This window comes from Aythya marila, assembly GCF_965140915.1.
Source record: "Aythya marila genome assembly, contig: HAP1_HAP1_SCAFFOLD_173, whole genome shotgun sequence".
Taxonomy (NCBI): domain Eukaryota; kingdom Metazoa; phylum Chordata; class Aves; order Anseriformes; family Anatidae; genus Aythya; species Aythya marila.
In genome coordinates, this window is record NW_028137021.1 from 358,985 (window position 1) to 383,772 (window position 24,788).

Genomic DNA, 24,788 nt, shown 5'->3' on the forward strand with positions numbered 1-24,788 from the left:
AGCCCACAGCAGCCTCTGCTCCAAGTGCCACTGTCATCCAGCACCAGCTGGAGCTCAAGCAAGAAAGCTGCAGAAAGGTTCTCCTCCAAACAAATGCTCGGGCTGGGGGTGCTCTAAGGCTTGTAATAAGTCTCCCTCAGAGAAGTGTGTACTAACTTGTTCTGCCTTATCCTCTTCAACAGACAGCTGTGTTTAATGTCAGCAAATGCCCAACGTCAGCACCGTGAGTGAGTTCCTCCTGCTGGCATTCGCAGACAAGCTGGAGCTGCAGCTCCTGCACTTCGCGCTCTTCTTGGACATCTACCTGGCTGCCCTCCTGGGCAACGGACTCATCCTCACCGCTGTAGCCTGCGACCACCGCCTCCACACCCCCATGTACTTCTTCCTCCTCAACCTCGTCCGCCTCGACCTGGGCTGCATCTCTACCACTCTGCCCAAAGCCGTGGCCAATTCCCTCTGGGACACCAGGGCCATCTCCTATCAAGGCTGTGCTGCACAAGTCCTTTTCATAGTCTTCTGTTTTGATGCAGAGTATTCCCTTCTCACTGTCATGGCCTACGACCACTACGTTGCCATCTGCAAGCCCCTGCATTATGGGAGCCTCCTGGGCAGCAGAGCTTGTGCCCAGATGGCAGCAGCTGCCTGGGGCAGTGGCTTTCTCAACGCTGTCCTGCACATGGCCAACACATTTTCCCTGCCCCTCTGCCACGGCAATGCTGTGGACCAGTTCTTCTGTGAAACCCCCCAGATCCTCAAGCTCTCCTGCTCAGATGCCTACCTCAGGGAAGTTGGGGCACTTGTCTTTAGTGTTTCTTTAGTTTTTGGTTGTTTTGTTTACATTGTGGTGTCCTATATGCTGATCTTTAGAGCGGTGATGAGGATGCCCTCTGAGCATGGCCAGCACAAAGCCTTTTCCACGTGCCTCCCTCACCTGGCTGTTGTCTCTATGACTGTCAGCACTGGTTTGTTTGCCTACCTGAAGCCTCCTTCCGTCTCTTCCCCATCCCTAGACCTGGCGGTGGCATTTTTGTACGTAGTGATGCCTCCAGCAGTGAATCCTATAATCTACAGCATGAGGAACCAGGAACTGAAAAATGCTCTCAGGAAATTACTTTCATACATACTTCTTAAGCATCATTAATATGCTCACCAGCCTAAAAATACTGAGCGAATATCTCACAAAATATTTTCTGATTTTTTTTTAATTTTTTAATTTTTATTTTTTAACGTGTGATAGTATTATTTTAATTTAAGGGAATTTCTTCTTATCCTCCTACATATTGATTTTTATTTTGACCTAGTCATCTACGGTACTTCAAGAACCAATCTTCCAGTGTAGATAAAGACAATAAAGAAGCCATTAGATATTCACAGCTCTCAGATCCCATCTCATTCTCCCAATGGAGAAGGGGCTCAAGGCCAAAAGCACTGCTGTCACATTTAGGAATAGCTCAGCTGGCTATTGGGGCTGCCCATCACTACTCAGTGGGGCAATCTAGAGCTTCACGGACTGGAATCTGGAGCTGCTCTGTGCCTGGGCCAGGCCTCTTGTGCTGGCCCTGTGGGACACAGATACTCTGTGCTAGGGATCTCCCAGGCAAGAGACCAGGGCTCCTGCAGCTTCATGGACCTCCATCGCCTGAGCCATGGCTGGCCCCAGCCTGGGGACTGCTGGGGAGGCCCAGAGCCGCTTTTGTCCCAGCAGCTGAGGTGCCTTGCGAGGGGCTGGGGCTGTGGTGGCCATGCCCAGAGCCCTGCGGCAGCCTGCAGTGGGCACTGCCCTGGGGCCAGCCCAGCCTGGGCTGCTGGGCTGGGCTGGGCATTGGCCGGCAAAGGGCAACAGCAGCGTCAGGGAGTGGTGGCAGCATGCAGGGGAGGGCTCCCAGCAGGGCTTGGTGCTGCAGAGCCAGGACTGCGTGAAGGGAGCCCAGAGCTGGAGGGGCAGGGGAGAGGAAGCTGCTCTGGGCCCTTGCTGGCCTGGTCAAAGCAGAAAGGGGGCCCAGGGCATTTGCCCCCTCACCGCAGCCTGCCAGGACCTGCAACGCACTCATGGAGCATCCAGGGCCAGCCAGCCCCTGCATGGGGATCTGCTGCCCGCCTTGCCCCGGCCCTCTCCAGCGCCCTCCTTGCTGCTCTCTGATGCACGCCAGCACCTCCCCATGCGTGCCAGCCAGCATATCTGCTGAGGGCCAGTGCGGTTGCTTCTGGGGCAGGGAGCTCAGCATGGCCCTTGCAGCCCCCTGCCCTGGGCCTGCCTCTCCCCTTGGCCTCAGCCCCGGCCCCGGCCTTGTCTCTGCTGGCAGGAGCGCTCTTGGCATGCGCTTCCTGGCCTCCCCTCACCAGCGCACAGTTGCTGCCCACTCAGGCTGCTGGCACAAATTTGTCCTCACCAGCAGCACCACCCCTTGGGCTGCTTCTCCTGGTGTTGCCCACACCACTGTCTTGACTCCTTGTCTCTGCTGGGCCCCACCTTCCACACCCAGATGTGCCCCTTGGCTGTCATCGCCTTCTCCCCTGCCACATGGGGTGACAGTGCCATAGTGGGACATGTTTCCAGTGGGCCGTCTACCAGACACAGTAATGAATACTATGAGCAGGACTAGAGGGGTCTTGCTTCCAGCCAGGGGGATGCAGGGAGGAAAGGGACAATTGGGTTTACTGGACTGTGTACATTTAATGGCCTGGCACATCAAACCCACAAATGTATCAGGCTCTACTGGACACCGGTGCACAGTGTACCCTAACGCCATCAAGACTTAAAGAGGTAGAACCCACCTATATTTCTGGAGTGACAGGGGGATCCCAAGAGTTAACTGTCTTGGAGGCTGAAGTGAGTCTAACTGGGGAGGAATGGCAAAAACACCCCATTGGGACTGGCCTGGAGGCTATGCTCATCCTCGGAATAGACTGCTTCAGGAGAGTGTAAGGAATGTTTCAGCAATTCGTGTCAATAGAGGGCTTGAAGGGTAAACCTTGAGTTTCTGATATCTGGGGGGGGGGGGGGTTCAGAATAACTGCTAACTATTTTGACTATTGTATGGGACACTACACTAGTCTCTGTATCTGGCCAAGAGATTAAGGAGAAGGGGAAAGCTGAAGGACAACTGAAAGAGAAAGCTTGCATGGGACTCTGCACAAGTCTCTGACATCCGGCCAAGATGGACAAAGGGGAAGGAAAAGAAAAAAGCCTGGGAGGAAGACTATGAGCCTTCAGCATGAGAGACCCCCCAGAGGGACCAATGGAGACTGATACTCATGTGCCAGTGGGAGGGTTCGGATTCTGGGAACTAATTATAGTAACCCTGCCTTTACTAGAAGTAGTAATGAATATGTATTAGCCTAGGAGCATAAAAACCAGCTGCTTGATGTAACTGGTGTGCATCTTGGTGGAGCAGAGACTCCTGGCGCACCCAGTGCTGTTTGCTTACCTCTATTTGCTTAAAAATTTGTAAACTTTGATTGTAATTCTATTTGGGACTTAGTCATTTATTACAAGAGGGTACTTCAAAGTTCCAGAGGGCACCACTGGTGGGGCTTTGGCATCACTGCCTTGGAGACTGGGGACAGTAAACAGTTGTCTACCTTGCTTGGCCTTCCACAGAATCCTTCAGTTGTGGGTTTGCTGAGGGTTGAAGAACAGCAGGTGTCAATGGCTACCATGGCGGCACACCTGAGACAGCATCATATCACAGAATCACAGAATCACAGAATTTCTAGGTTGGAAGAGACCTCAAGATCATCGAGTCCAACCTCTGACCTAACACTAACAGTCCCCACTAAACCATAACCCTAAGCTCTACATCTAAACGTCTTTTAAAGACCTCCAGGGATGGTGACTCCACCACTTCCTTGGGCAGCCTGTTCCAATGCCTCACAACCCTTTCGGTAAAGAAGTTCTTCCTAAGATCCAACCTAAAACTCCCCTGGCGCAACTTAAGCCCATTCCCCCTCATCCTGTCACCAGGCACGTGGGAGAACAGACCAATCCCCACCTCTCTACAGCCTCCTTTAAGGTATCTGTAGAGAGCAATAAGGTCATCCCTGAGCCTCCTTTTCTCCAGGCTGAACAAGCCCAGCTCCCTCAGCCACTCCTCATAGGACTTGTTCTCCAGGCCCCTCACCAGCTTCGTCACCCTTCTCTGGACTCTCCCAAGCACCTCAACATCCTTCTTGTAGTGAGGGGCCCAAAACTGAACACAGTACTCGAGGTGCGGCCTCACCAGAGCCGAGTACAGGGGGACGATCACCTCCCTAGCCCTGCTGGTCACACTGTTCCTGATACAAGCCAGGATGCCGTTGGCCTTCTTGGCCACCTGAGCACACCTCTGGCTCATATTCAGCCGACTATCAACCATCACTCCCAGGTCCTTCTCCGCCAGGCAGCTCTCCAACCACTCCTCTCCCAGCCTGTAGCTCTGCTTGGGGTTATTGTTTCCCAGGTGGAGGACCCAGCACCTGGCCTTGTTGAAATTCATGCAGTTGACCTCAGCCCATCGGTGCAGCCTATCCAGATCCTCCTGCAGAGCCTTCCTACCCTTGAGCAGATCGACACACGCACCTAACTTGGTGTCATCTGCAAACTTACTGAGGGTGCACTCAATGCCCTCATCCAGATCATTGATGAAGATATTAAAGAGCACCGGCCCCAGCACCGAGCCCTGGGGGACGCCACTAGTGACTGGCCTCCAACTGGACTTGACTCCATTTACCACGACTCTTTGGGCCTGGCTATCCAGCCAGTTTCTAACCCAACGAAGTGTGTGCCAGTCCAAGCCAAGAGCAGCCAGTTTCTTGAGGAGAGTGCTGTGGGAAATGGTGTCAAAAGCCTTGCTGAAGTCAAGGTAGACCACATCCACAGCCTTGCCCTTGTCCACCCAGCGCATCACTTTGTCATAGAAGGAGATCAGGTTCGTCAAGCAGGATCTGCCTTTCATAAACCCATGCTGACTGGGCCTGATCGCCTGCTTGCCATGCAAGTGCTGCGTGATGACTCTCAAGAGAATCTTCCCCATGAGCTTTCCTGGCACTGAGGTCAAACTGACAGGCCTGTAGTTTCCCGGGTCTGTCCTCCGGCCCTTCTTGTAGATGGGCGTCACGTTTGCTAGCCACCAGTCAACTGGGACCTCCCCTGATAGCCAGGACTATTGATAAATGATGGTAAGTGGCTTGGCCAGCTCCTCTGCCAGTTCTTTCAGTACCCTTGGCTGGATCCCATCCGGTTCCATCGACTTGTGCACATCCAAGTGCCGTAGCAGGTCACCAACCAGTTCTTCATGGATAGTGAGGGCCACATCCTGCTCCCCATCCCCTTCCACCAGATCAGGGTACTGGGTATCCAGAGAACAACCGGTATTGCCGCTAAAGACTGAGGCGAAGAAGGCATTGAGCACCTCCGCCTTTTCCTTATCTCTTGTCACTAAGTTTTCCCCCGCATCCAGTAAAGGATGGAGATTCTCCTTAGTCCTCCTTTTTGTGTTGATGTATTTATAAAAACATTTTTTGTTATCTTTAACAGCAGTAGCCAGATTGAGCTCCAGATGAGCTTTGGCCTTCCTAATTTTGTCCCTGCACAGCCTCGCAACATCCTTATAGTCCTCCCTAGTGGCCTGCCCACTTTTCCAAAGATTATAAACCCTCTTTTTTCTCCTAAGCTCAAGCCACAATTCTCTGTTCAGCCAGGCTGGTCTTCTTCCCCGCCAGCTCGTCTTTGGGCACGTGGGGACAGACCGTTCCTGCGCCATTAAGATTTCCCTCTTGAAGAGTGCCCAGCCTTCCTGGACTCCTCTGCCCTTCAGAACCGCCTCCCAAGGGACTCCACCAACCAGTGTCCTCAGCAGCACAAAGTCAGCCCTCCGGAAGTCCAATACAGTGGTTTTACTGGTCCCCTTCCTGGCCTTGCCAAGAATAGAGAACTCCACCATTTCGTGGTCACTCTGCCCAAGACAGCTCCCGACAATCACATCCTCCACCAGTCCTTCTCTGTTTGTGAAGAGAAGGTCTAGCGGGGCACCACCCCTGGTAGGTTCACTAACCAGCTGCGTCAGGAAGCTATCTTCCACGCTCTCCAGAAACCTCCTAGATTGCTTTCTCTGGGCTGTGTTGTGCTTTCAGGATATGTCAGGGAAGTTGAAGTCCCCCATGAGAACAAGAGCTGAAGATTTTGCAACTTCTGTCAGCTGCCTGTAGAACTCCTCATCCGTCTCCTCATCCTGGTTTGGCGATCTATAACAGACCCCGACCAGGATGCTAGCCTTGTTGTCCCTGCTGATCCTAACCCAAAGGGACTCGACCTTGTAGTTCCCAGCCTCGAGTTCTACAACATCGAAAGACTCTCTAATATAGAGAGCCACACCACCACCCCTTCTGTGCTGCCTGTCCCTTCTGAAGAGCTTATAGCCAGTCATTGCAGCACTCCAGTCATGAGACTGGTCCCACCACGTCTCCGTGATGGCAACCAAGTCGTAGCCTGCCTGCCGCACGATGGCTTCCAGCTCCTCCTGTCATGCTAACCTCCAGCTCCTCCTTACCATGCTAACCGGGACTCCCTGATTGCCATCCATGAGCTGGTTCATTGACTGGAGAGCCAAGGTGTAGTTGTAGAACTTAGTAGCATGGTTTAGTGATGGACTTGTCAGTACTGAGGCAAAGTTGCATGACCTGGGTTACACATCCTTGAGCAGTGTAAGGCAAAATGCAATTCTTTTTGCCTTTTGCATCTATAGCACAGGAAGCATGACTTTGCCCTACTCTATTGACTGGGCAGGTCTTTTCACATTACTCAGTTTATGTTTCTGTGACTGGAAGGGGACAATTTCCCAAAAGAGGCCTAGCTCGTGGGTACAACTACAGCCACTTGAAGAAATATTTTCTTTACTTTTCTTCCAGAGTTTTCCACAGAAGACCCATGAGAGACCATGGATGTCCAGGTGTTTACTAATATTCAAGCAGAATTTCTCAGATTCCAATGGTTATTTCAATTATTTTATTTTATTTTATTTTATTTTATTTTATTTTATTTTTATTTATTTTAATATATTTTATTATTTATTTTGTTCCCAAAGAACACCTGACTTTTCTTAGAAAGGGTTTCATGTGCTGGGCTGGGCTACAGTTACAGGGACAAAGACCACTGCTGGCAGTGGAGGTGTCAGACCTCCAGACTTTGCTTTTCCTCCTGATAGAGGTCTCCAAAGAAGTCACCCTGGATGAACAGCAATAGAAGAATGATGCTCAAAACTGAAATGCAGCAAAATTCAGCCTTTAAAAACAGAAAAAATTTGTATTAGGTGCTTTTGGAAATCTTCCTTTTTAAATACACCATGCAAGTTCTGCAATTAGCTGCACAAGGCGTGAAGGTTAGAAGAAAACTATGGAAGAGATGTTAGGAGTTTCTTCATTTTAATGGAGAAACGCGCCAACACCTTCTGCCTTCTCCTCTGCAGGCTGTCCTATGCTGTCCCACACTTTGCCCTATTTCCTGGAGTCTGCAGAACCCCCTTCTCAGTTCACCACCTTGCTCTCATCCCTTGATTTCACCCATGTATCGTCAACCCTCACCAGCTGTTCCCTGAAACACAAAGCCATGGTCTGATCAGAGGGTCACCTCTGACACCATGGCTCAGCCCTTTGAGGGACATTTCTTCTTCCTCATGGCCAATGCATAACTTCCAAGGTACACTCCCTGGAAGTCTTTCTCTCCTGCTCTTTCCTACTACTAATGGAAGCTCCGTCAGGATGGAACCATTCCTAAAAGGCATCCCAACCCATCAGGCTCCTTGCAGCCTGGCAGCCAACCAGGCACATGTCACCTCAGCAGCATCTTCCAAGCCATGGGCCTGCTGCTGGCCTTGCAGTTTCTTGGCTACACACAGCCAAGCTTTGTGCCTCCTGCTCTCCAGTCATGGACTCAAGCAGAAGGGACAGGACAACCCATATGGGGGCCTTCTTTCTGTCTGGGTCCTCCTGGGTATGGAGGAAGAGGGGATCCCCCAGTCAGCATGCCAACCAGGTGCCTTCTGTTTGCCTTCCAGGGCCACTGGCAGATGTCAGCTGGAAAGTACAGATCCCAGGGAGAAGGCAAGGCTGACCTGTCAGCTTCAGACAGAAGTGACCTCACAGTCCCTTTCCATGACACGTTCCTGCTGCTGCCCTATCCACTGCAGAGGCAGAAGTGACCTCACAGTCCCTGCCACAGTCACATTCCTCCTGCTGTGACAGGAGATCCTGAGGTAGAGCTGGCAGTGCTGCTGTGCAGAGCCAGGGACTGTGGTGCCCTGGGACCCCCGGGAATGCTGCTTGGGGGGGCAGCAGACCCAACTCCATGGGGATCTCTGCTGCTGAGCCCCTCTCCATCTGCCCTGATGGCTCAGCAGCATAGGACAGTGCTGGGCAGGACAATCGGGTGTCTCTAAGGGCACAAAGGGCAGGCAAGTGCTGCACCAGACCTTGCCCACAGCACTTCAAAATGCTTATCCTCAGTTACTCTGCAGTCTTATGGGCCTTTGCCTGATGACTCTTCACCACCACTTCTGGCATTGCAGAGCCCTGCTTTAGCCCATTGTCTCCTCAAATTCGCCTTTTCCTTTACCAAAACCTTTTTTGGATGATCACTCATTTTATGAGGTTCTAATCACTGCCCACTGAACACCTTGTTCCTGCAGATCTTCTGACTTCTCCTGGCAGCTCCAGATTCCTCTCCAGGCCTGCATCGGCCATCAGCCCCGCTACAGGGGGTGTAGTCCCATGCAGATGAATCCAGTTGTCTACTTTGGCAAGTGCCACCATAAAGAGAGCTCTTGGTGCAGTCCTTGATCCCTCACAGATCACCCTGGGATTTTCAGCCTGTGTTCTTTACTCCATGAAGAGGCCCAGAAAACAGAAGAGCAAGGAGGAACCCCTTCTCTCTATTCCAGACAGTAGCATTGGAAGAGGCATCCAGGCTTCTTGGTTTGCCCTGAACAGCCCCTTTTGTTACTGTTTGGTTTTTGTTTGGTGCTAGCAGGGAGGCCAGCTGTGACAGAGGACTGCACAGTGCCTGCTGCTGCCTGCTGGGACATGGATGCCAATGCAGAGACAACAGGACTGGCATCAAATTACATGAGATATAAAGTCTAACCCAAATACAAGAAACACAAGAGACCAATGTGGAAGCCAAAAGAAAACAGCAGTGAAAAGGCCACATCCTGCTGCTGGCCATGGCTCCAGGGAAGCAGCAGCCCCGACCCGAAGGCAGCAGAGAGGCAGAACCCAGCGGGCAGTGAGGGGCAGCCCCGAGGGCCACCAGGGCTGCTCGTTCATGTGTCAGCTGGGCTCTTGTCCCTGAGCCCCTCCTGCGTGCTGGGGTTTGCTCCCCCAGCTCCAGAGGAGATGGGAAGACATGGCAGCTGAGACCAATGAATTTCTGCTGGATTCTTTATTGTCTTTATCTACACAGGAAGCCTGGTTCTATAGGTAAATCTTTAACAAGTAGAAGGCTAAGAATAATATTATTTATATCAGAAACAATAGTTAGTGAAAATAATAACACAGACAAATGTAAACTAAGAAAAAAAAATCTGAGAAAAATAGGTGTTTCTGATTATAGGATAATTGTTATAGGTGAAGAAGCTGAAGAACATGTATTGAAATGGCGTCCTCACTGCATCCCTTAGTTCCAGGTTCCTCATGCTGTAGATGAGGGGGTTCACAGCTGGAGGCACTGGTGATGGGAAGAGATTGCAGTTGAGACCAATGAATTTCTCCCAGTTTCTTTATTGTCTTTATTTAAACATGAATATTGATTGTAAAGGTATTTGAAATTATTGACTTAATAATAATAATAATAATAATAATAATAATAATAATAATAATAATAATAATAAAATAAAAATTAAGAGACTTAGAATAACATTAAATCAAAGCCACAAGTTAGAGGAAATAATAATAAAGAAAATTACTTTCTAGAATTTGCATGGAGTCTTTTTTTCAGAAATCCTGTGTGTCCTGTTAGTATTATATGCACATTATTTCTGCTGAAGAAAGATGTATTCAAATAGTTTCCTTACTGCATGCTTGATCTCCTTGTTCCTCATGCTGTAAATGAGGGGGTTCACTGCTGGAGGCAACACTGAGTATAGAACAGCCACCACCAGATCCAGGGATGGGGAAGAAATGGAGGGAGGCTTCAGGTAGGCAAATATGCCAGTGCTAAGAAACAGGGAGACCACAGCCAGGTGAGGGAGGCACGTGGAAAAGGCTTTGTGCTGGCCATGCTCAGAGGGCATCCTCATCACCGCTCTAAAGATCAGCATATAGGACACCACAATGTAAACAAAACAACCAAAAACTAAAGAAACACTAAAGACAAGTGCCCCAACTTCCCTGAGGTAGGCATCTGAGCAGGAGAGCTTGAGGATCTGGGGGGTTTCACAGAAGAACTGGTCCACAGCATTGCCGTGGCAGAGGGGCAGGGAAAATGTGTTGGCCATGTGCAGGACAGCATTGAGAAAGCCACTGCCCCAGGCAGCTGCTGCCATCTGGGCACAAGCTCTGCTGCCCAGGAGGCTCCCATAATGCAGGGGCTTGCAGATGGCAACGTAGCGGTCGTAGGCCATGACAGTGAGAAGGGAATACTCTGCATCAAAAAAGAAGACTATGAAAGGGACTTGTGCAACACAGCCTTGATAGGAGATGGCCCTGGTGTCCCAGAGGGAATTGGCCACGGCTTTGGGCAGAGTGGTAGAGATGCAGCCCAGGTCGAGGCGGACGAGGTTGAGGAGGAAGAAGTACATGGGGGTGTGGAGGCGGTGGTCGCAGGCTACAGCGGTGAGGATGAGTCCGTTGCCCAGGAGGGCAGCCAGGTAGATGCCCAGGAAAAGCGCGAAGTGCAGGAGCTTCTGCTCCTGCATGTCTGCGAATGGCAGCAGGAGGAACTCACTCACAGAGCTGCTGTTGGACATTTACAGGTTCTGCCACGGAGTCCTGCTCAAGACAGAGGAAGACTATTTACCACAGAGTTATGTGAGAGGAATAATTTCCATTTCTCTTTTAAGCCTCCCTCTGCAAATATTCGTAGACCTTTGGCGGGTCTTTTTCATGCCATATTAGTGATGCTGCCTTAGGGCCTCCATGGGAGCAGGCAACTCTGCTCTGGACAATGCAGGAGTCAGTCCTGACCTACAGCAAGAGATGAAGAACATAGGTGGATTTATATTTTCTATATTATGTTCTAGCTGCCCCACCACACCTGAGGACTGTCTATAAGGCATAAATCCTGGGCACTTCTGTTGCATTCCAAGTGAAATCCTGTGAATCTTCAGAGGCAAAGGTACTGTCCCTTTAGTTCAGGTTGTACTTTCAGAGGGGACAGCCACTCTGTCTATAGAGGCTGGTCTCTTCTGCTGGCATGTGTATGAGCTGTAGGATAATTATGCTCACATGTTCACCTGAAAAGAAGCAGGACACTGCTGAATCCAGACTCAGAGTGCACATCTCCAGACACCTCACCCTGTCCCTGTATTTGCCATTCCCCAAGCACACCAAGGGTTCACTTCATGTGCATGTGAAACCCCATCCCCAGCCAGAATCACAGAATTGCAGGGGTTGGAAGGGACCTCAAGAGATCATCTGGTCCAACCCCCCTGCCAAAGCAGGTTCCTTAGAGCAGGCTGCCCAGGTAGGCATCCAGACAGGCCTTGAATATCTCCAGAGAAGGAGACTCCACAACCTCCCTGGGCAGCCTGTTGCAGAGCTCCATCACCCTCACCATGAAGAAGTTCTTTCGCATGTTGGTGCGGAACTTCCTGTGCTCCATGTTTTGGCTATTTGCTCCATGTTCTGTCCCCACAAACCACTGAAAAAAGGTTGGCCAAATCCCTCTGTCTCCCACACTAAGATATTTGTAAACATTGATAAGATCCCCTCTCAGTCTTCTCTTCTCAAGGCTGAACAGACCCAGGTTTCAGCCTTTCCTCATAGTGAAGATGCTCCAGGCCCCGTATCATCTTTGTGGCCTTCCGTTGGACTCTTTCCAGGAGATCCCTGTCTTTCTTGCACCGGGCAGACCAGAACTGGACACAGCACTCCAGGTGAGGCCTGACCAAGGCAGAGTAGACGGGGAGGGTCACCTCCCTTGACCTGTCTCCAAGCTCCTTTTAATGCCTGGAAACAAGAACAGCAGTAGCACGGCCAGGTGGAGAAGCCAGGAGGAACACCAGCGTGCTGCTGCCAGGGGAGGCAAGGCCAGGGAGGGACAGACGGACACTCAGCAGACCCTCCTGTGCTGCAGCTCTGCCTGCAGAGGAGGCAGCTCCTGCTCATTGCAAATGCTGTGTGCTCTGCTTTGGCCTGCAGACACCTCTCAAAGACAGGGCACTGGGTATCACAGAGGGTTTGCAGCTCCTAAGGTCAGCTAGGATAAAACCTGAGAGGACCACAATGATGATGTTAGTGCAGTCTGTGGGATGAGGTGTGGGAAGGGACTTCACAAAATTAATAACTGGCATTTTGATTTTTCAATGCAATGCTCCAGGAGCCTCAGTCTGCTGTACAACCCCAATAATCCATTACTATGAAATCTGCCTCCCCTCCATGGCAGGAATCTCAAAACACAGACTGAAGAAAAAGCCTTACCCTTCAGATAAACCAAGAGTCAATCTTCCTCTTGAAATGCTTCCTCATAATGCCATTCTCTAAAACACTTCAGAAACAGAGAGACCCATCCCGACAGATACTATCAGCCATCGAATGTGCCAGCTGTAGAAGACCCCTCTGGCAACCCCACCTGCATTGCTCTGCTGCCAGAGACTCACAGTGTCAAGAGCCTGCAGATGTGTCCTACTACACGCTGCCCTCTGTTGTTGAGCTCCTCACAAGCCCTCTTTCCTTCTCTCCTCTCCCCGTGCCAGCTGCTGTCAGAGCCCCCAGCCCTTCTGCGCTGTGCAGAGGAGCTGCTCCTGGGCAGAGCTGTCTCTCTGATGCGCTGCCCGCTTGCTAGGAGCTCCCCTTGGGCCCAGGAGCCCGGCCCAGCTCAGCAGCACAGCACCCGCTTTGCTTGCTTGCTCTGTGCCCTTGGGCTCCCTCGAGGTGTCCCCAAGGCCTCAGGGCTGACAGCACCTGAAGGCAGCAGGGTCTTTGCTGGGGTGTGGTGTTTGAGGCAGACAGAATTCATCACCGACTGCCCTTCTCTGAACACAGGAAGGATGACTTTTACAAGGGTGATTTGTGCTTTTAGACTGTGGTTGTCAAACATGTTGTGCTTTAACCTGTCAGGCACCTCAGCACCACACAGCTGTTAGCTCACACCCACCCCTAAAAAGACAATGGGTTGAAATAAAGATAATGTAAAAGGATAGAAAATGAAGAGATAGGAATAACAGTAACAATACTACTAATAAATAATAATAAACTTTATTTTTATTATTGTTATATGTATAAAGCAAGTGATGAACAGTGCAATTGCTCATCACACACTGACCGATGCCCAACCTTTCCCCAAGCAGGGGTCCCACAGAACCTGGACAGCCTGCATTAGGCTCTCGTGTGCAGGTCCCTTGACCTTACTTTGTTATAGGGCAATAGAGGTTTTCAGAAGGAATATGAAACATTTGCTTCCCTTTCTCAAATACTTCTGCTGTGTTGCCCCATGTGATGGGGCATCAGTATGTTGGAAGTGTTCAGGAGCTTCCCTGTGTTCCAGGGCAGTCTGGATCAGCCCATGGCAAAAGTAGCCCTGGGGCAGTTGATTCCAGGTGGGCAGGACACCCCTCCATGTGAAAGCTAAGTGTGGCCTTCATACTGCCACCAAAGGGATGGAGAAAAATGCATTAGCAATATTAATTGTGGCATAGCACTTTGCTGCCTTTGACTCCAGTTCGTACTGAATGAAGTTCTAGCATGCCTGGCACAGCATCACTCAGTGGTGGTGGGACTTCAAGTGCACCGTTCTCTTCCACTCACCATTAGAATTTTGCACTGTCCATATGGGACTATTAAAGAGTGAGAGAGTATTGCTGATCACTCCGTGGTTCTCCAGCTCATAGATGGGACTCAGGGAGTCTCTGTTAGTGCAATATTGCCTCAGGTGCACTGTTGTGGTAGCGATTGGCACCTGCTGCTCATTGGCCATCAGCACCTCCACTGCAGAAGGGTCCTGTGAAAGAGTGGGCAAGGTAGACAACTGTTTCCTGTCCTCTGTCTCCAAGACAGCTATGCCATAAGCCCACCAATACCCTTGTGGACCTTTGAAGTACCTGCTCCTGAAGTAGTCTACACCAAGGTTACACAGAGCCTCCAGGCCAGTCCCAGTGCGTTGCATTTTCCACTCCCCCATTAGACTCACTTCAGCCTCCAATACAGTTAAGTCTTGGGTTTGATGTGCCAGGCCAATAATCCTCAAAGTCCAATATACCTGATTGTCCTCTCCCTCCCCCAGGGTGAAAGCTGTGCCCCTCGAGTCCTGCTCATAGTATTCTTTACTCTGTTTGGAGGGTTGACCACTAGAAATTGGAGCAGCAAGTGTCTCAGAAGAACCACTTTTTGACAATGTTTTTCCTTGTGCTTCATGTATCCGTGCCTGTAAGGTGGAGGTCAATTTTTGCATCACATTTTCTCATGGCCTCTCCATGGTCACACAGTCAAAAGCACAGGATAGAAACTGGTATGTACCCACTATGTTACCTTTCTTGAGCAGAGGGATGCTTACATCTGATAGCTGAGCTATTGGTTCGTGCAGGTGGGGAGGAAACCATATTCTCTTGGAGCTGTTGGACCTCTTGGGAAAGTTTCTTTCTGGATGAGACACAGGCCCATAGGGAAGAAGAGAGACTTTCTTTGTAATGCCATAGTTGGCTAGCCAATTCATCCACCATGGGTTCCTCTTGGTCTTTCCTGGTCATCACTGCCAATGGGTTGGCATATGATGATGGTGTGTTCTGTACAAACTCCTGCCACATGGGTCATGTGCACTTGACTTCATCTGGATCTTTGGATAGCTGTTATCTAGGTTTCTACAAATCGCCTTCAGCATGTCTAGTTTCCTCAGGAATGGATACCCCTCTGCATGGTGGTCCACTTTCCTGGTTGACGTACAAGATCTTTCAAGGGAGACCTTTCCTTCAAGCATGATGGGAGTAAGTTCCTTGTGCCCTTTTCCAATGGCTTTGTCCATCAGCCCTTCCCTAGAGGGAGATTCTGGCTGCTTGGCTTCCCTGCTCTCCAATTCCAGGCTATTGGCCCTGTTCTCCCCCCACTGGAGCAGCCAGATGACAATGTGCTCACCAAGATGATTGCTGAAATCTTTTCCCATACCTCGTAGCTTACCCTGGGACAGGGACCATTTGGTTTCTGATGCTTATATGATTTCTTCTGCTTTGACCTCCTGCTTCCAAGATGGCCCAACTTTGGAGAAACCTGCCTCATCTTCTTTTTCCTCCTTTCTTGTCTGGGTAGGAGTTTCCTTCCTTTCTAAAGAAAAACTGAGTTTTTCACAGCCACTGTTTTCTCTTGCAGGTAGAGGCAACCGATACTGGCTTAGGTTGGTTCTCTGGCCCAGTGATGTGGCCCATTGCAGGGGCTGGAGTGGCTGTAGGGACCATCACAGGAGTTGTTCTGGCTGCGGGGCCTTTTGGATGAGTTGGAGTGGCTGCAAGGCCTATTGCAGGTTTGGGAGTGGTTATAGGGCCTATTATAGGGATGTGTTTAACCATTAAGCCCTGTAGGGCCTGTAGCAGGGTTTGGAGTGGCTTTGGACAGGCTCTGGGCCTGTCAAAGGGGCTGGAGTGTGCCCGCAGGAAAAGTCATAGTGGTTTGAGAGGCGTGGACTGTAGCTTCATAAGCATACCTTAACCACCAGCATATTGCAGTGATTTGTGTCTCTTTGAAATTGCTGGGATGATGACACAAATTTCTAAGCATTTCACAAGTTTTTTTAGGATTCTGCACTTGCTCAGAGGTGAAATTCCAAAGCACTGGACATGCCCACTACACTAGACGTCTGCCCAGATCCTCGAACTCTCCCTGCCACTCCTAACTTTCCTGCCTCTGGACAGATCTCTGGATGGCATGTTTAAGTAATTGTTTAAACTTAAACAAAAACTGAATGGTATTCAGGAGACCTAAAAATAGGAACATGCTGGTTTGACCATCCCAAGGATATTCAAAGCTTTGAAGAGCTATTGTAATTAGCCTGGAAGAGAAGCATGAGGTGAAGGAGAAAGGGAGAGTGAAGAAGTGGGGAAAAGCATCCCCCACCACCCTGCATAGATTTACTCCCTGAGGAGAAAAGACAAAGACTGTAATTCTTAATAGTTTCCAAGAGATGAAGAGATGGTTCCTGAGGTATTGAGGGGGCAATAATTTGATCCTATCAGAAGTCAATGTTATCCAATACAGAAAAACAGTAACCTTAAACCAGCCCCCAGAACTGACAAACAGCATGACATGGAAGTTACTAATGTGCTATACAACACAGTTCTGAAAAGAAGCACAACAGACCCCAGATCAGAAAGATCAATATTGTGATCAGCAACTGTTAAACTGATCTAATGCTTATAATAATTTATTTTTAAAATGCTCTGGTCAGATCTGTCATCTCAACCTTTGTGCTCCACGCTAGGCACCAAGAAGACTTGCTGTGGTTTGACCCTGCAGGCAGCTCAGCACTACAAAACTATTCACCCAATGGGTTGGAGAACTCAGAGGAAAAAAAAAAAAAAAAAAAAAAAAAAAAGTAAAAGTTCATGGGTTGAGATAAAGGCAATTTAATAGAACGCAAAAGGAATTATTATTATTACTATTATTATTGACACCAATCGACTAAGGTCATGACATTTTTGTGTGTGTATCAAAAGACAGGAAAGGTGGTGGTGATTAATCAGAAAGTGACAGAGCTGAGCATGACATAGATTGTATGGAATAAGTGCTGGACATTATCTTAGTTTTGTCTGAGATAGAGTTAATTTTTCTTCCTAGTAGCTGGTATGGTGCTGTGTTTCATATTTACAGAATCACAGAATAGTTCATGTAGGAAAAGACCTTACAGATCACATAATTCCAACTCACCTCCCATGGGCAGGGAAACCTTCCACTAGATCAGGTTGATGAAAGCCCCATCCAAACTGGCCTTGAATGCATTAAGGGATGGGGCACAGATCTAATAGATCCGTGTCCTTCTTACACATGGAGCCCCAGAGCTGAATGCAATCCTTGAGGTGTGGCCTCACCACGGCCAAATACAGAAGGACAATCACTTCCCTACGTCTGTTGACCACAGTATCCTTGGTACAAGGCAGGCCTTCTTGGCCAACTTAGCACACTGATGGCTCATATTCAGCCGACTATCCACCAATATCCCCAGGTCCTTTTCCCCTGGGCAGCTGTCCAGCTGCCCTTCCCACAGCATTGCATGGGGTTGTTGTGCCCCAAGTGCAGGACCCAGCACTTGGCCTTGTTGAACTTCACGCAGTTGGCCTCAGCCCATGGGTGCAGCAATCAACAAGACAGAAGTCACCTCACCAGCATCTCCTGAGCCATGGGCTGGCTGCTGCTCTTGCAGCTTCTTGGCTACACACAGCCAAGCTTTGTGCCTCCTGCTCTCCAGTCATGGACTCAAGCAGAAGGGACAAGATGACCCATCTTGGGGCCTTCTTTCTGTCTGGGTCCTCCTGGGTATGGAGGAAGAGGGGATCCCATAGTCAGCATGCCAACCAGGTGCCTTCTGCTGGCCTAGCAGGGCCACTGGCAGATGTCAGCTGGAAAGTACAGATCCCAGGGAGAAGGCAAGGCTGACCTGTCAGCTTCAGACAGAAGTGACCTCACAGTCCCTTTCTGTGACACGTTCCTGCTGCTGCCCTATCCACTGCAGAGGCAGAAGTGACCTCACAGTCCCTGCCACAGTCACATTCCACCTGCTGGGGCTGGAGATCCTGAGGCAGAGCTGACCTCTCTAGTCCCTTAGAGACAAGGGTTCACTTTTCTGGATTAGAAATTTAGCACATGGGCTGTTCTGCTTAGGGTGTCAGGTCTGTGGTTAGGTTATGGGCAAGCTTTGTGGAACAGTTTTTTGTTTTACATCTGCCTAGAAGTCTAGGTTTAATGGAACATGTTAATGCTAGTATTGAAGGCAGGGATTAGGGTGAGGACAAGAGTAAAGGCAAGGGCAAAGGACTATGGGCTGAGTTTTGCTTCATGGAATACTTTGAGTTCAAGCATTAGAATAGGGATTCTTGTCAGGGTGTTGGAGTAGCATTTAGGTTTAGGGATTACTCTTTAAAACTCTTCAAATGTGGGTTTTCTTTAAAACTGGTTACTCTTTAAAATTGGCTAACGGCCTTACATCAATGTTTTAATTCTGTGTTAAAGCAGCATCAATATTAGCTGAAGCCTCTTACCTCTACTAAATTGTTGTAGAGGTTCACTCATCCTTCTCCCTCCCTCTCTAGGGATGTCCGGATCAGCCCCTGGCTTTGTGTTTCATGGATTAATGAGGGCAGATTGAGAGAAATCAGTCAAGTCAGGAAGGTGCTCAGAGCAAGGTGAGAGCAAGGTGGGGAAGCAAGGTGGGTATCTAAGTCCTGCAGGGAAACAGGTGCAGACGTGACAGCATAGGTGTCGTGGTTTAACCCGGCTGGCAGCTAAATACCACACAGCCGTTTGCTCACCCTCCCCCCTCCCTCTCTGGGACGGGGGAGAGAAATGGAAAGCGAAGCCCGTGAGTTGAGATAAAGACAGTTTAATAAGACAGGAAAATAATAATAACAAAATAATAATAACAATAATAATAATAATAATACAATGGTGATAATAGGAAAATAATAATAATATGTACAAACAAGTGATGCACAATGCAATTGCTCACCACCCGCTGACCGATGCCCAGCCTAACCCCGAGCAGTCCGGCCCCCTTCCCTGGCTAACCACCCCTATATATTGTTTAGCATGACATCAGATGGTATGGAATACCCCTTTGGCTAGTTTGGGTCACCTGTCCTGGGTCTGTCCCCTCCCAGCTCTTACTGCACCCCCAGCCTGCCTGTTGGCAGGACAGAGCAAAAGGCTGAGATATCCTTGGCTTGGTAGAAGCACTGCTCTGCAACAATTAAAACATCGGGGTGTTATCAACACTCTTCTCATCCTAAGCCAAAACAGAGCATTCCACCAGCTACTAGGAAGAAAATTAATTCTGTTCTAACTGAAACCAGGACAATAGGACAGCGTGTGGTGGTTATTGTCAAGTATCTTTTGCAAGATGAAACCCCCGACAGAGCCAACAGCTTTGTCTGCTGGGCTCTGGCCCTTGTCTCCGTCAGTGATGCCTATGAGGAGACACCTCATCCTTACAGCAGTAGGGCCTCAATGCCTTCTCATCCCCCTCCAGGAGCCTGGGAGATGTCCTCCTGTAGCCTTGTACTTGGCACTTACCCACCGTGCACTGACCCAGGAAGAGCCCTAAACCCCACTGGAGGGACAGCATCTCCCTTCCCAGAGGTTGGGGTCAGGGCCCGACTGTTGGACTTCATGGGACACATCAAGGTTTCCTCAGCATCAGGGCCTTTCCTGGGCCTTGGTCTCCCCGTCTTCACTGCCTGCCTTTTTCTGCTCTAACAAGTCCATGGGGAGGCCTTGACAGTAATGTCCCTCAGTGGGACCGTTAGCACTGTGAGAGGCTTTGGAGTTTGCATCAGACTTGGACTACTTGAGAAGCTGCTTCAGCCACCCAGATAAAGCTCCTCTGCCAGGCACAGCATTGCTGGGGGCACTGCGTGCAGCTGGCATGGGGAGAGGAGAGAAGGGGGAGAGAGGTTCAGGGCAGCCTGGAATAGGAAGGCAGGGGAGAGCTGGCAGAGGGAGAAAGCTTCCCAGCCACCTCCCCATGGTAAGTCTCTGGGTGCAGGGCAATGCCACTGCACACCCTGCCAGGCTCTCCTGGAGCTGGCCCAGCCCTCAGCTGATGGGAGCTGTCAGGAGGATGCTTGGTGTTGGAGCTGAAGGGCATGCAGGGCTTGTATGCTGCAGGGTCAGCATGCAGGGCCCGAGGGCTCCCTTCTCTTGAGGCCGGCTGCAGGCTGTGAAGCCGGGGATGCAGGCAGGGGTGCCCAGGGCTGTGGTGCAGAGCAGGGTCCCTGCTGTGCCCCAGAGGCTGTGTGCCGCGGCAGGGCCTCTGCTACCTGCCAGTCTCCACAATCAGCCTGCCTGGGGAGCTGCCCAGGGGCTGCGGGGAGAAGCTGAGGGTGGAAGGAGCCCCCCTGGTACCGCAGGGCAGGGCAGGGTCCTGCTGCTTCCCAGAGTCTGCTGCCTGGGGCAGGCTGCTCACAGCCCCACACCTCCCTAGGGCACTGCACTGCAGAACTGCCCGGCAAGAGCTACCTGAAGGCAGTGCACTTTTTAGAATCTGCTTCATTTTCCTGCCCATGTGCTGAGGCAGAAGGATGGTAATGGAGTAGGAGCATCTGTAGTAGGGACTAAGGCTCCTCGAGCATTGCTGCTGCTCTGAGGCACCTCACACACCTCCGCACACAGACTGTACCAATGCCACCTTTGCTGTTTCTTGAGGAGTTATTTGACCTTCTCCATTCCTGCAGACAGGGAGATGACCTTGCCCAGTGGACTTCCCAGATCACTTAGGGTTCCCTTTTACCTGTTGCTGTAGACTAGGACTGACTGCTGCAGAGCCCACAGCACAGCCCCCTGCTTCTTTTGGCACCCTCAGAACACCAAGCAGAAGTAAGCCAAGCAGCTGCAGAAAGCTCTTCCTGTGAAAGGAATGGGAAAGAATGTGTTGTGTGTGACTGTTCTATGAGACATACAAAGTATTTTGGTCAGAGAAGTCCTTAAATTTTACAATGTCACTTCTTCTTTTGGACAAACTACCTTGCTCAGGGGCAATAAATGTGTAACAACAGCTCCATCACTGAGTTCCTCCTGCTGGCATTCACAGAAACGCGGGAGCTGCAGCTCCTACACTTTGGGCTCTTCCTGGGCATCTACCTGGCTGCCCTCCTGGGCAACGGACTCATCCTCACTGCCGTAGCCTGCGACCACCGCCTGCACACCCCCATGTATTTCTTCCTCCTCAACCTTGCCCTCAACGACCTGGGCTGCATCTCCACTACTCTGCCCAAAGCCATGGCCAATTTGCTCTGGGACACCAAGGCCATACCCTATTCAGGATGTGTTGCACAGCTCTTTCTTATAACATTTTGAATTTAGCAGAACTTTCTCTTCTCACTGTCATGGCCTACGACCACTACATTGCCATCTGCAAGCCCCTGCACTACGGGAGCCTCCTGGGCAGCAGAGCTTGTGCCCAGATGGCAGCAGCTGCCTGGGGCAGTGGCTTTCTCCAAGCTGTGCTGCACATTGCCAACGTATTTTCCCTGCCCCTCTGCCAAGGCAATTCTCTCAGCCAGTTCTTCTGTGAAATCCCCCAGATCCTCAAGCTCTCTTGCACAGACTTGTACATAAGGGAAGTTCAACTTACTACAGTTACTGCTTTTCTATTTGGGGGTTGTTTTGTTTTCATTGTGCTGTCCTATGTGCAGATCTTCAGGGCTGTGCTGAGGATGCCCTCTGAGCAGGGCCGGCAAAAAGCCTTTTCCACATGCCTCCCTCACCTGGCTGTGGTCTTCCTCTTTCTCAGCACAGTTATCTTTGCCCACCTGAAGCCCCCATCAATTTCCTTCCCTTCCCTGGATGTTGTTCTGGCATTTCTGTACTTGGTTGTGCCTCCAGTAGTGAACCCCTTCATCTACAGCATGAGGAACAAGGAGATCAAGGTTGCCATGTGGAAAGTGATGACTGGGTGTTTTTCTTCAGCAATATATTGCCTGCCTTCTTCTCTAAATCACTCGTAATGCAAATCATGATAGGTGAAGCCAGTGGGTATTATGTTCTTGTGTTTTTATTGGTGTTCTGCTTTTTCTCAATTTTATTTTATCAAATATTTTCCACAAAGAAATATAATTCTTCATTTTGCTTGAGTATTTAAACCAATTAAAGTGACTTTTTGTCTTATATCCTTCCTCTGAGACATTTTCTGTGGCTTCAGGGACAGTGTGCAGCGGTGGAGGGGAAAAGAGTCGTGGCAGTCCAGCCTGGGAGCACCAGCACTGGGTCCATGCAGAGCTGCTCTCCTGCCACTGACACCCTCTCCTGCTGAGCCCTGTTGGCGGTTTAAGGCCTGGATGCTCCTGTAGCTTGGTGCCAGTGCTGCTGTGAGGCTGTGCTGGGACTGCAGGCAGGGACAGGCAGTTGGCACATGAGTGACACAGCTGGCCTCCAGAACAGAATTTCCCTCCTAAAAGGGCCATGCCTGAAGGCTCACATCATCTTTCAGAGTTGCCGTCACATCAGAACATGCTCAACAAGAGTCCCAAAGGCTCCCTGGGATATAGGATGTGCTGGGAGAAGAGCAGGGCCTGTCCAGGTGCAGGAGAGACACAGGAACAGAAACCCTTTGCAGCTGCTGCTACCTGCAGGCACATTGTATGCACATGGAGAGAGGAACAAGAGCGAGCACAAAGGCCATCAGCTATCCCTAGGGGTGTCATGAAGGCCAGTGGGGCAGAGTGTCTTCAGGTCCTTTCTTCCTGAGAGTAACAACCATGGGGCATCTGTCCAGGGGGAAGGCACCTTCAGAGACCGTCTAGTCCAAAGTGCAAGACCTGAATGCAGCTCTGCAATGTGTTTCCTTGAACCCTCAAGGTCCCTGTGCCCATTTCTCATGCTGTGGGGCATCTCAGAGGAGGACAGAGCAAGGTAATGCACCCACCACAGGGCTGAGGTGCCTCCCAGCCTCTGGCAGTGGCTGCAGGAGCCAGAGGGACCCTTCAAGTGCTGCAGTGCACTGTGTATGTGTAAGGCAGGGACTGGTGTCTCTGAACAGCCCAGTGTGGATGAGCAGTGCACGAGGCCAGATCAGATATGGGCAACTCACAGAGCCTTGACATTTCTCTGTGTAGAACTCCAGTAATTACCCCCAGTGTTCCCATGAGATTTTTGTCACCCTCCTTGCACAGGTTCATTGCAAATGCTTCTCTCTGACATGTCATTCTACTCTGCCTTTTGGACTGGTGGTGACAGCAAACTGGTGGCTGTTGGTGACAGCCAACATGGCTTCACACAGGGCAGATTGTACCTGACAAACCTGGTGGCCTTCTACGATGGGTTTACAGCATTGGTGGAGAGGGGAAGAGCACCTCACATCGTGAACTTTGACTTGTGCAAATCATTTGACTCTGTCCCACACAATAGCCTTGTCTCTCAATTGAAGAGACATGGGTGTGATGGATGGATCACCTGGTGGGTGAGGAATTGTCTGGATGGTCACCCTCAAGGAGCTGGAGTCTACAGCTCAATGTCCAAGTGGAGGTCAGTAAAGAGTGGTGTTCCTCAGGAGTCAGTACTGGGGCCAGCACTGTTGTCAGTGACATGGACAGTGTGATTGAGTGCAGTCTCAGTGAGTATGCTGATGACACCAATCTGGGTGGTGCAGTCAATACACTGGAGGGAAAGGATGATATGCAGATGGACCCGGACCGGATTGAGAGATTTTCCTGTGGGAACCTCATGAGGTTCACAAAGGCCAAGTGCAAGGTCCTGCAGCTGGATTGGGGCAGGGTGGAGAATGAGTAGAGAGCAGCTCTGAGGAGAAGGACCTGGGGTACTGGTGGATGAGAAGCTCAACCTGTGCTGGCAATGTGAGTTTGCAGCCCAGAAAGCCAACTGCATTCTGGGTGGCATCAATCAAGTTTGGCCCAAAGGTTGACAGAGTTGATTCTCTCCCTCAGCTCTGCTTTTCAGTACTGCATTCAGTTCTGGGACCCCAAACTCTAGAAGGACATGGAAGCATTAGAATTATTAGAAAAAGTCTAGAAGAGGCCAAAAACAAGATAGAGAGTCTGGGGCAACTTTTCAGTGAAGACTGGCTGAGAAAGCTGGTTCTCTATAGCAGCCTTCCAGTACCTAAAGGGGGCCTAAAAGAGGGTGCTTTAAAATTAGGTATAAGGAAGACATTCTTTCCTTTGGGGGTGGTGGTCAATGGAACAGGTTGCCCAGAGAAGTTGTGTCAACCCATCCCTTGCCCCTTCATGGCCAGAAGCCTCCCATGCCAAACCACGATGGACACCAGCCCCCCCCACACACACACACTGCAAAGCTGGTGTTTAACCTCATCTTTCCTGCATGGGGCCTCCTCTGCACCACCCAATCTCAGCTCCCACTTTGCCACAAGTGCTCTGCATGGGTGCTACACAGCCTAACTCTACCATGTCCTGCCCTGGTTCTGCCATCCCGCTGGGCAGGGGAGAGGGTGGCCACAGCAAAGGGATGCATTTGGGTGTGGAATGTGTGGCCTGGAAAAGACAAGGAGTCGAGGGAGAGGACAAGGCAAGGCAGCAAAGGCAGCACAAACAGTGCTGTTGGTGCGGGGCCACGTTTGTACCAGTGTAATAAATGGCTCAGTCTTCAAAATAGGACTATAATCAAAGTTTACAATTTATTAAATGAATACAGGTAAGCAAGCAGCACTGGGTGCGCCGGGAGTCTCTGCTCCACCAAGACGCACACCAGTTACATCAAGCGGATGATTTTTATGCTCCTAGGCTGATACAAATTCATTACTACTTCAAAAAAAACCCACAGGGTTATTATAATTAGTTTCTGGAATCCAAACCCTCCTACTGGAGCATGCGTATCTGGTGGTCCCTCTGAGGGTCTCTGTGGTTCTCTCGTGCTGAAGGCTCATAGTCTTCGTCCCTCTTGTCCTTCTCCTTTGTCCAACTTGGCTGTATGTCAGAGACTTGTGCAGTGTCCCC

General features: G+C 50.3%; 2 protein-coding genes across 2 annotated transcripts; one reads left to right on the forward strand and one right to left on the reverse strand.

The window, feature by feature from the left end:
• Positions 1-10,001: 10,001 nt before the first annotated feature.
• LOC309891232 (olfactory receptor 14A16-like) lies at positions 10,002-10,886 on the reverse strand (the record flags this gene model as incomplete). The annotated part of the gene is made up of 1 exon (XM_082785606.1): positions 10,002-10,886. The coding sequence occupies one exon, from the start codon at positions 10,884-10,886 to the stop codon at positions 10,002-10,004; it is 885 nt and encodes a 294-aa protein (XP_082641732.1).
• Positions 10,887-21,143: 10,257 nt separating this feature from the next.
• On the forward strand, positions 21,144-21,827 carry LOC309891233 (olfactory receptor 14C36-like; the record flags this gene model as incomplete). The annotated part of the gene is made up of 1 exon (XM_082785607.1): positions 21,144-21,827. One exon carries the CDS (start codon positions 21,144-21,146, stop codon positions 21,825-21,827), a length of 684 nt encoding a protein of 227 aa, XP_082641733.1.
• Positions 21,828-24,788: the final 2,961 nt, after the last annotated feature.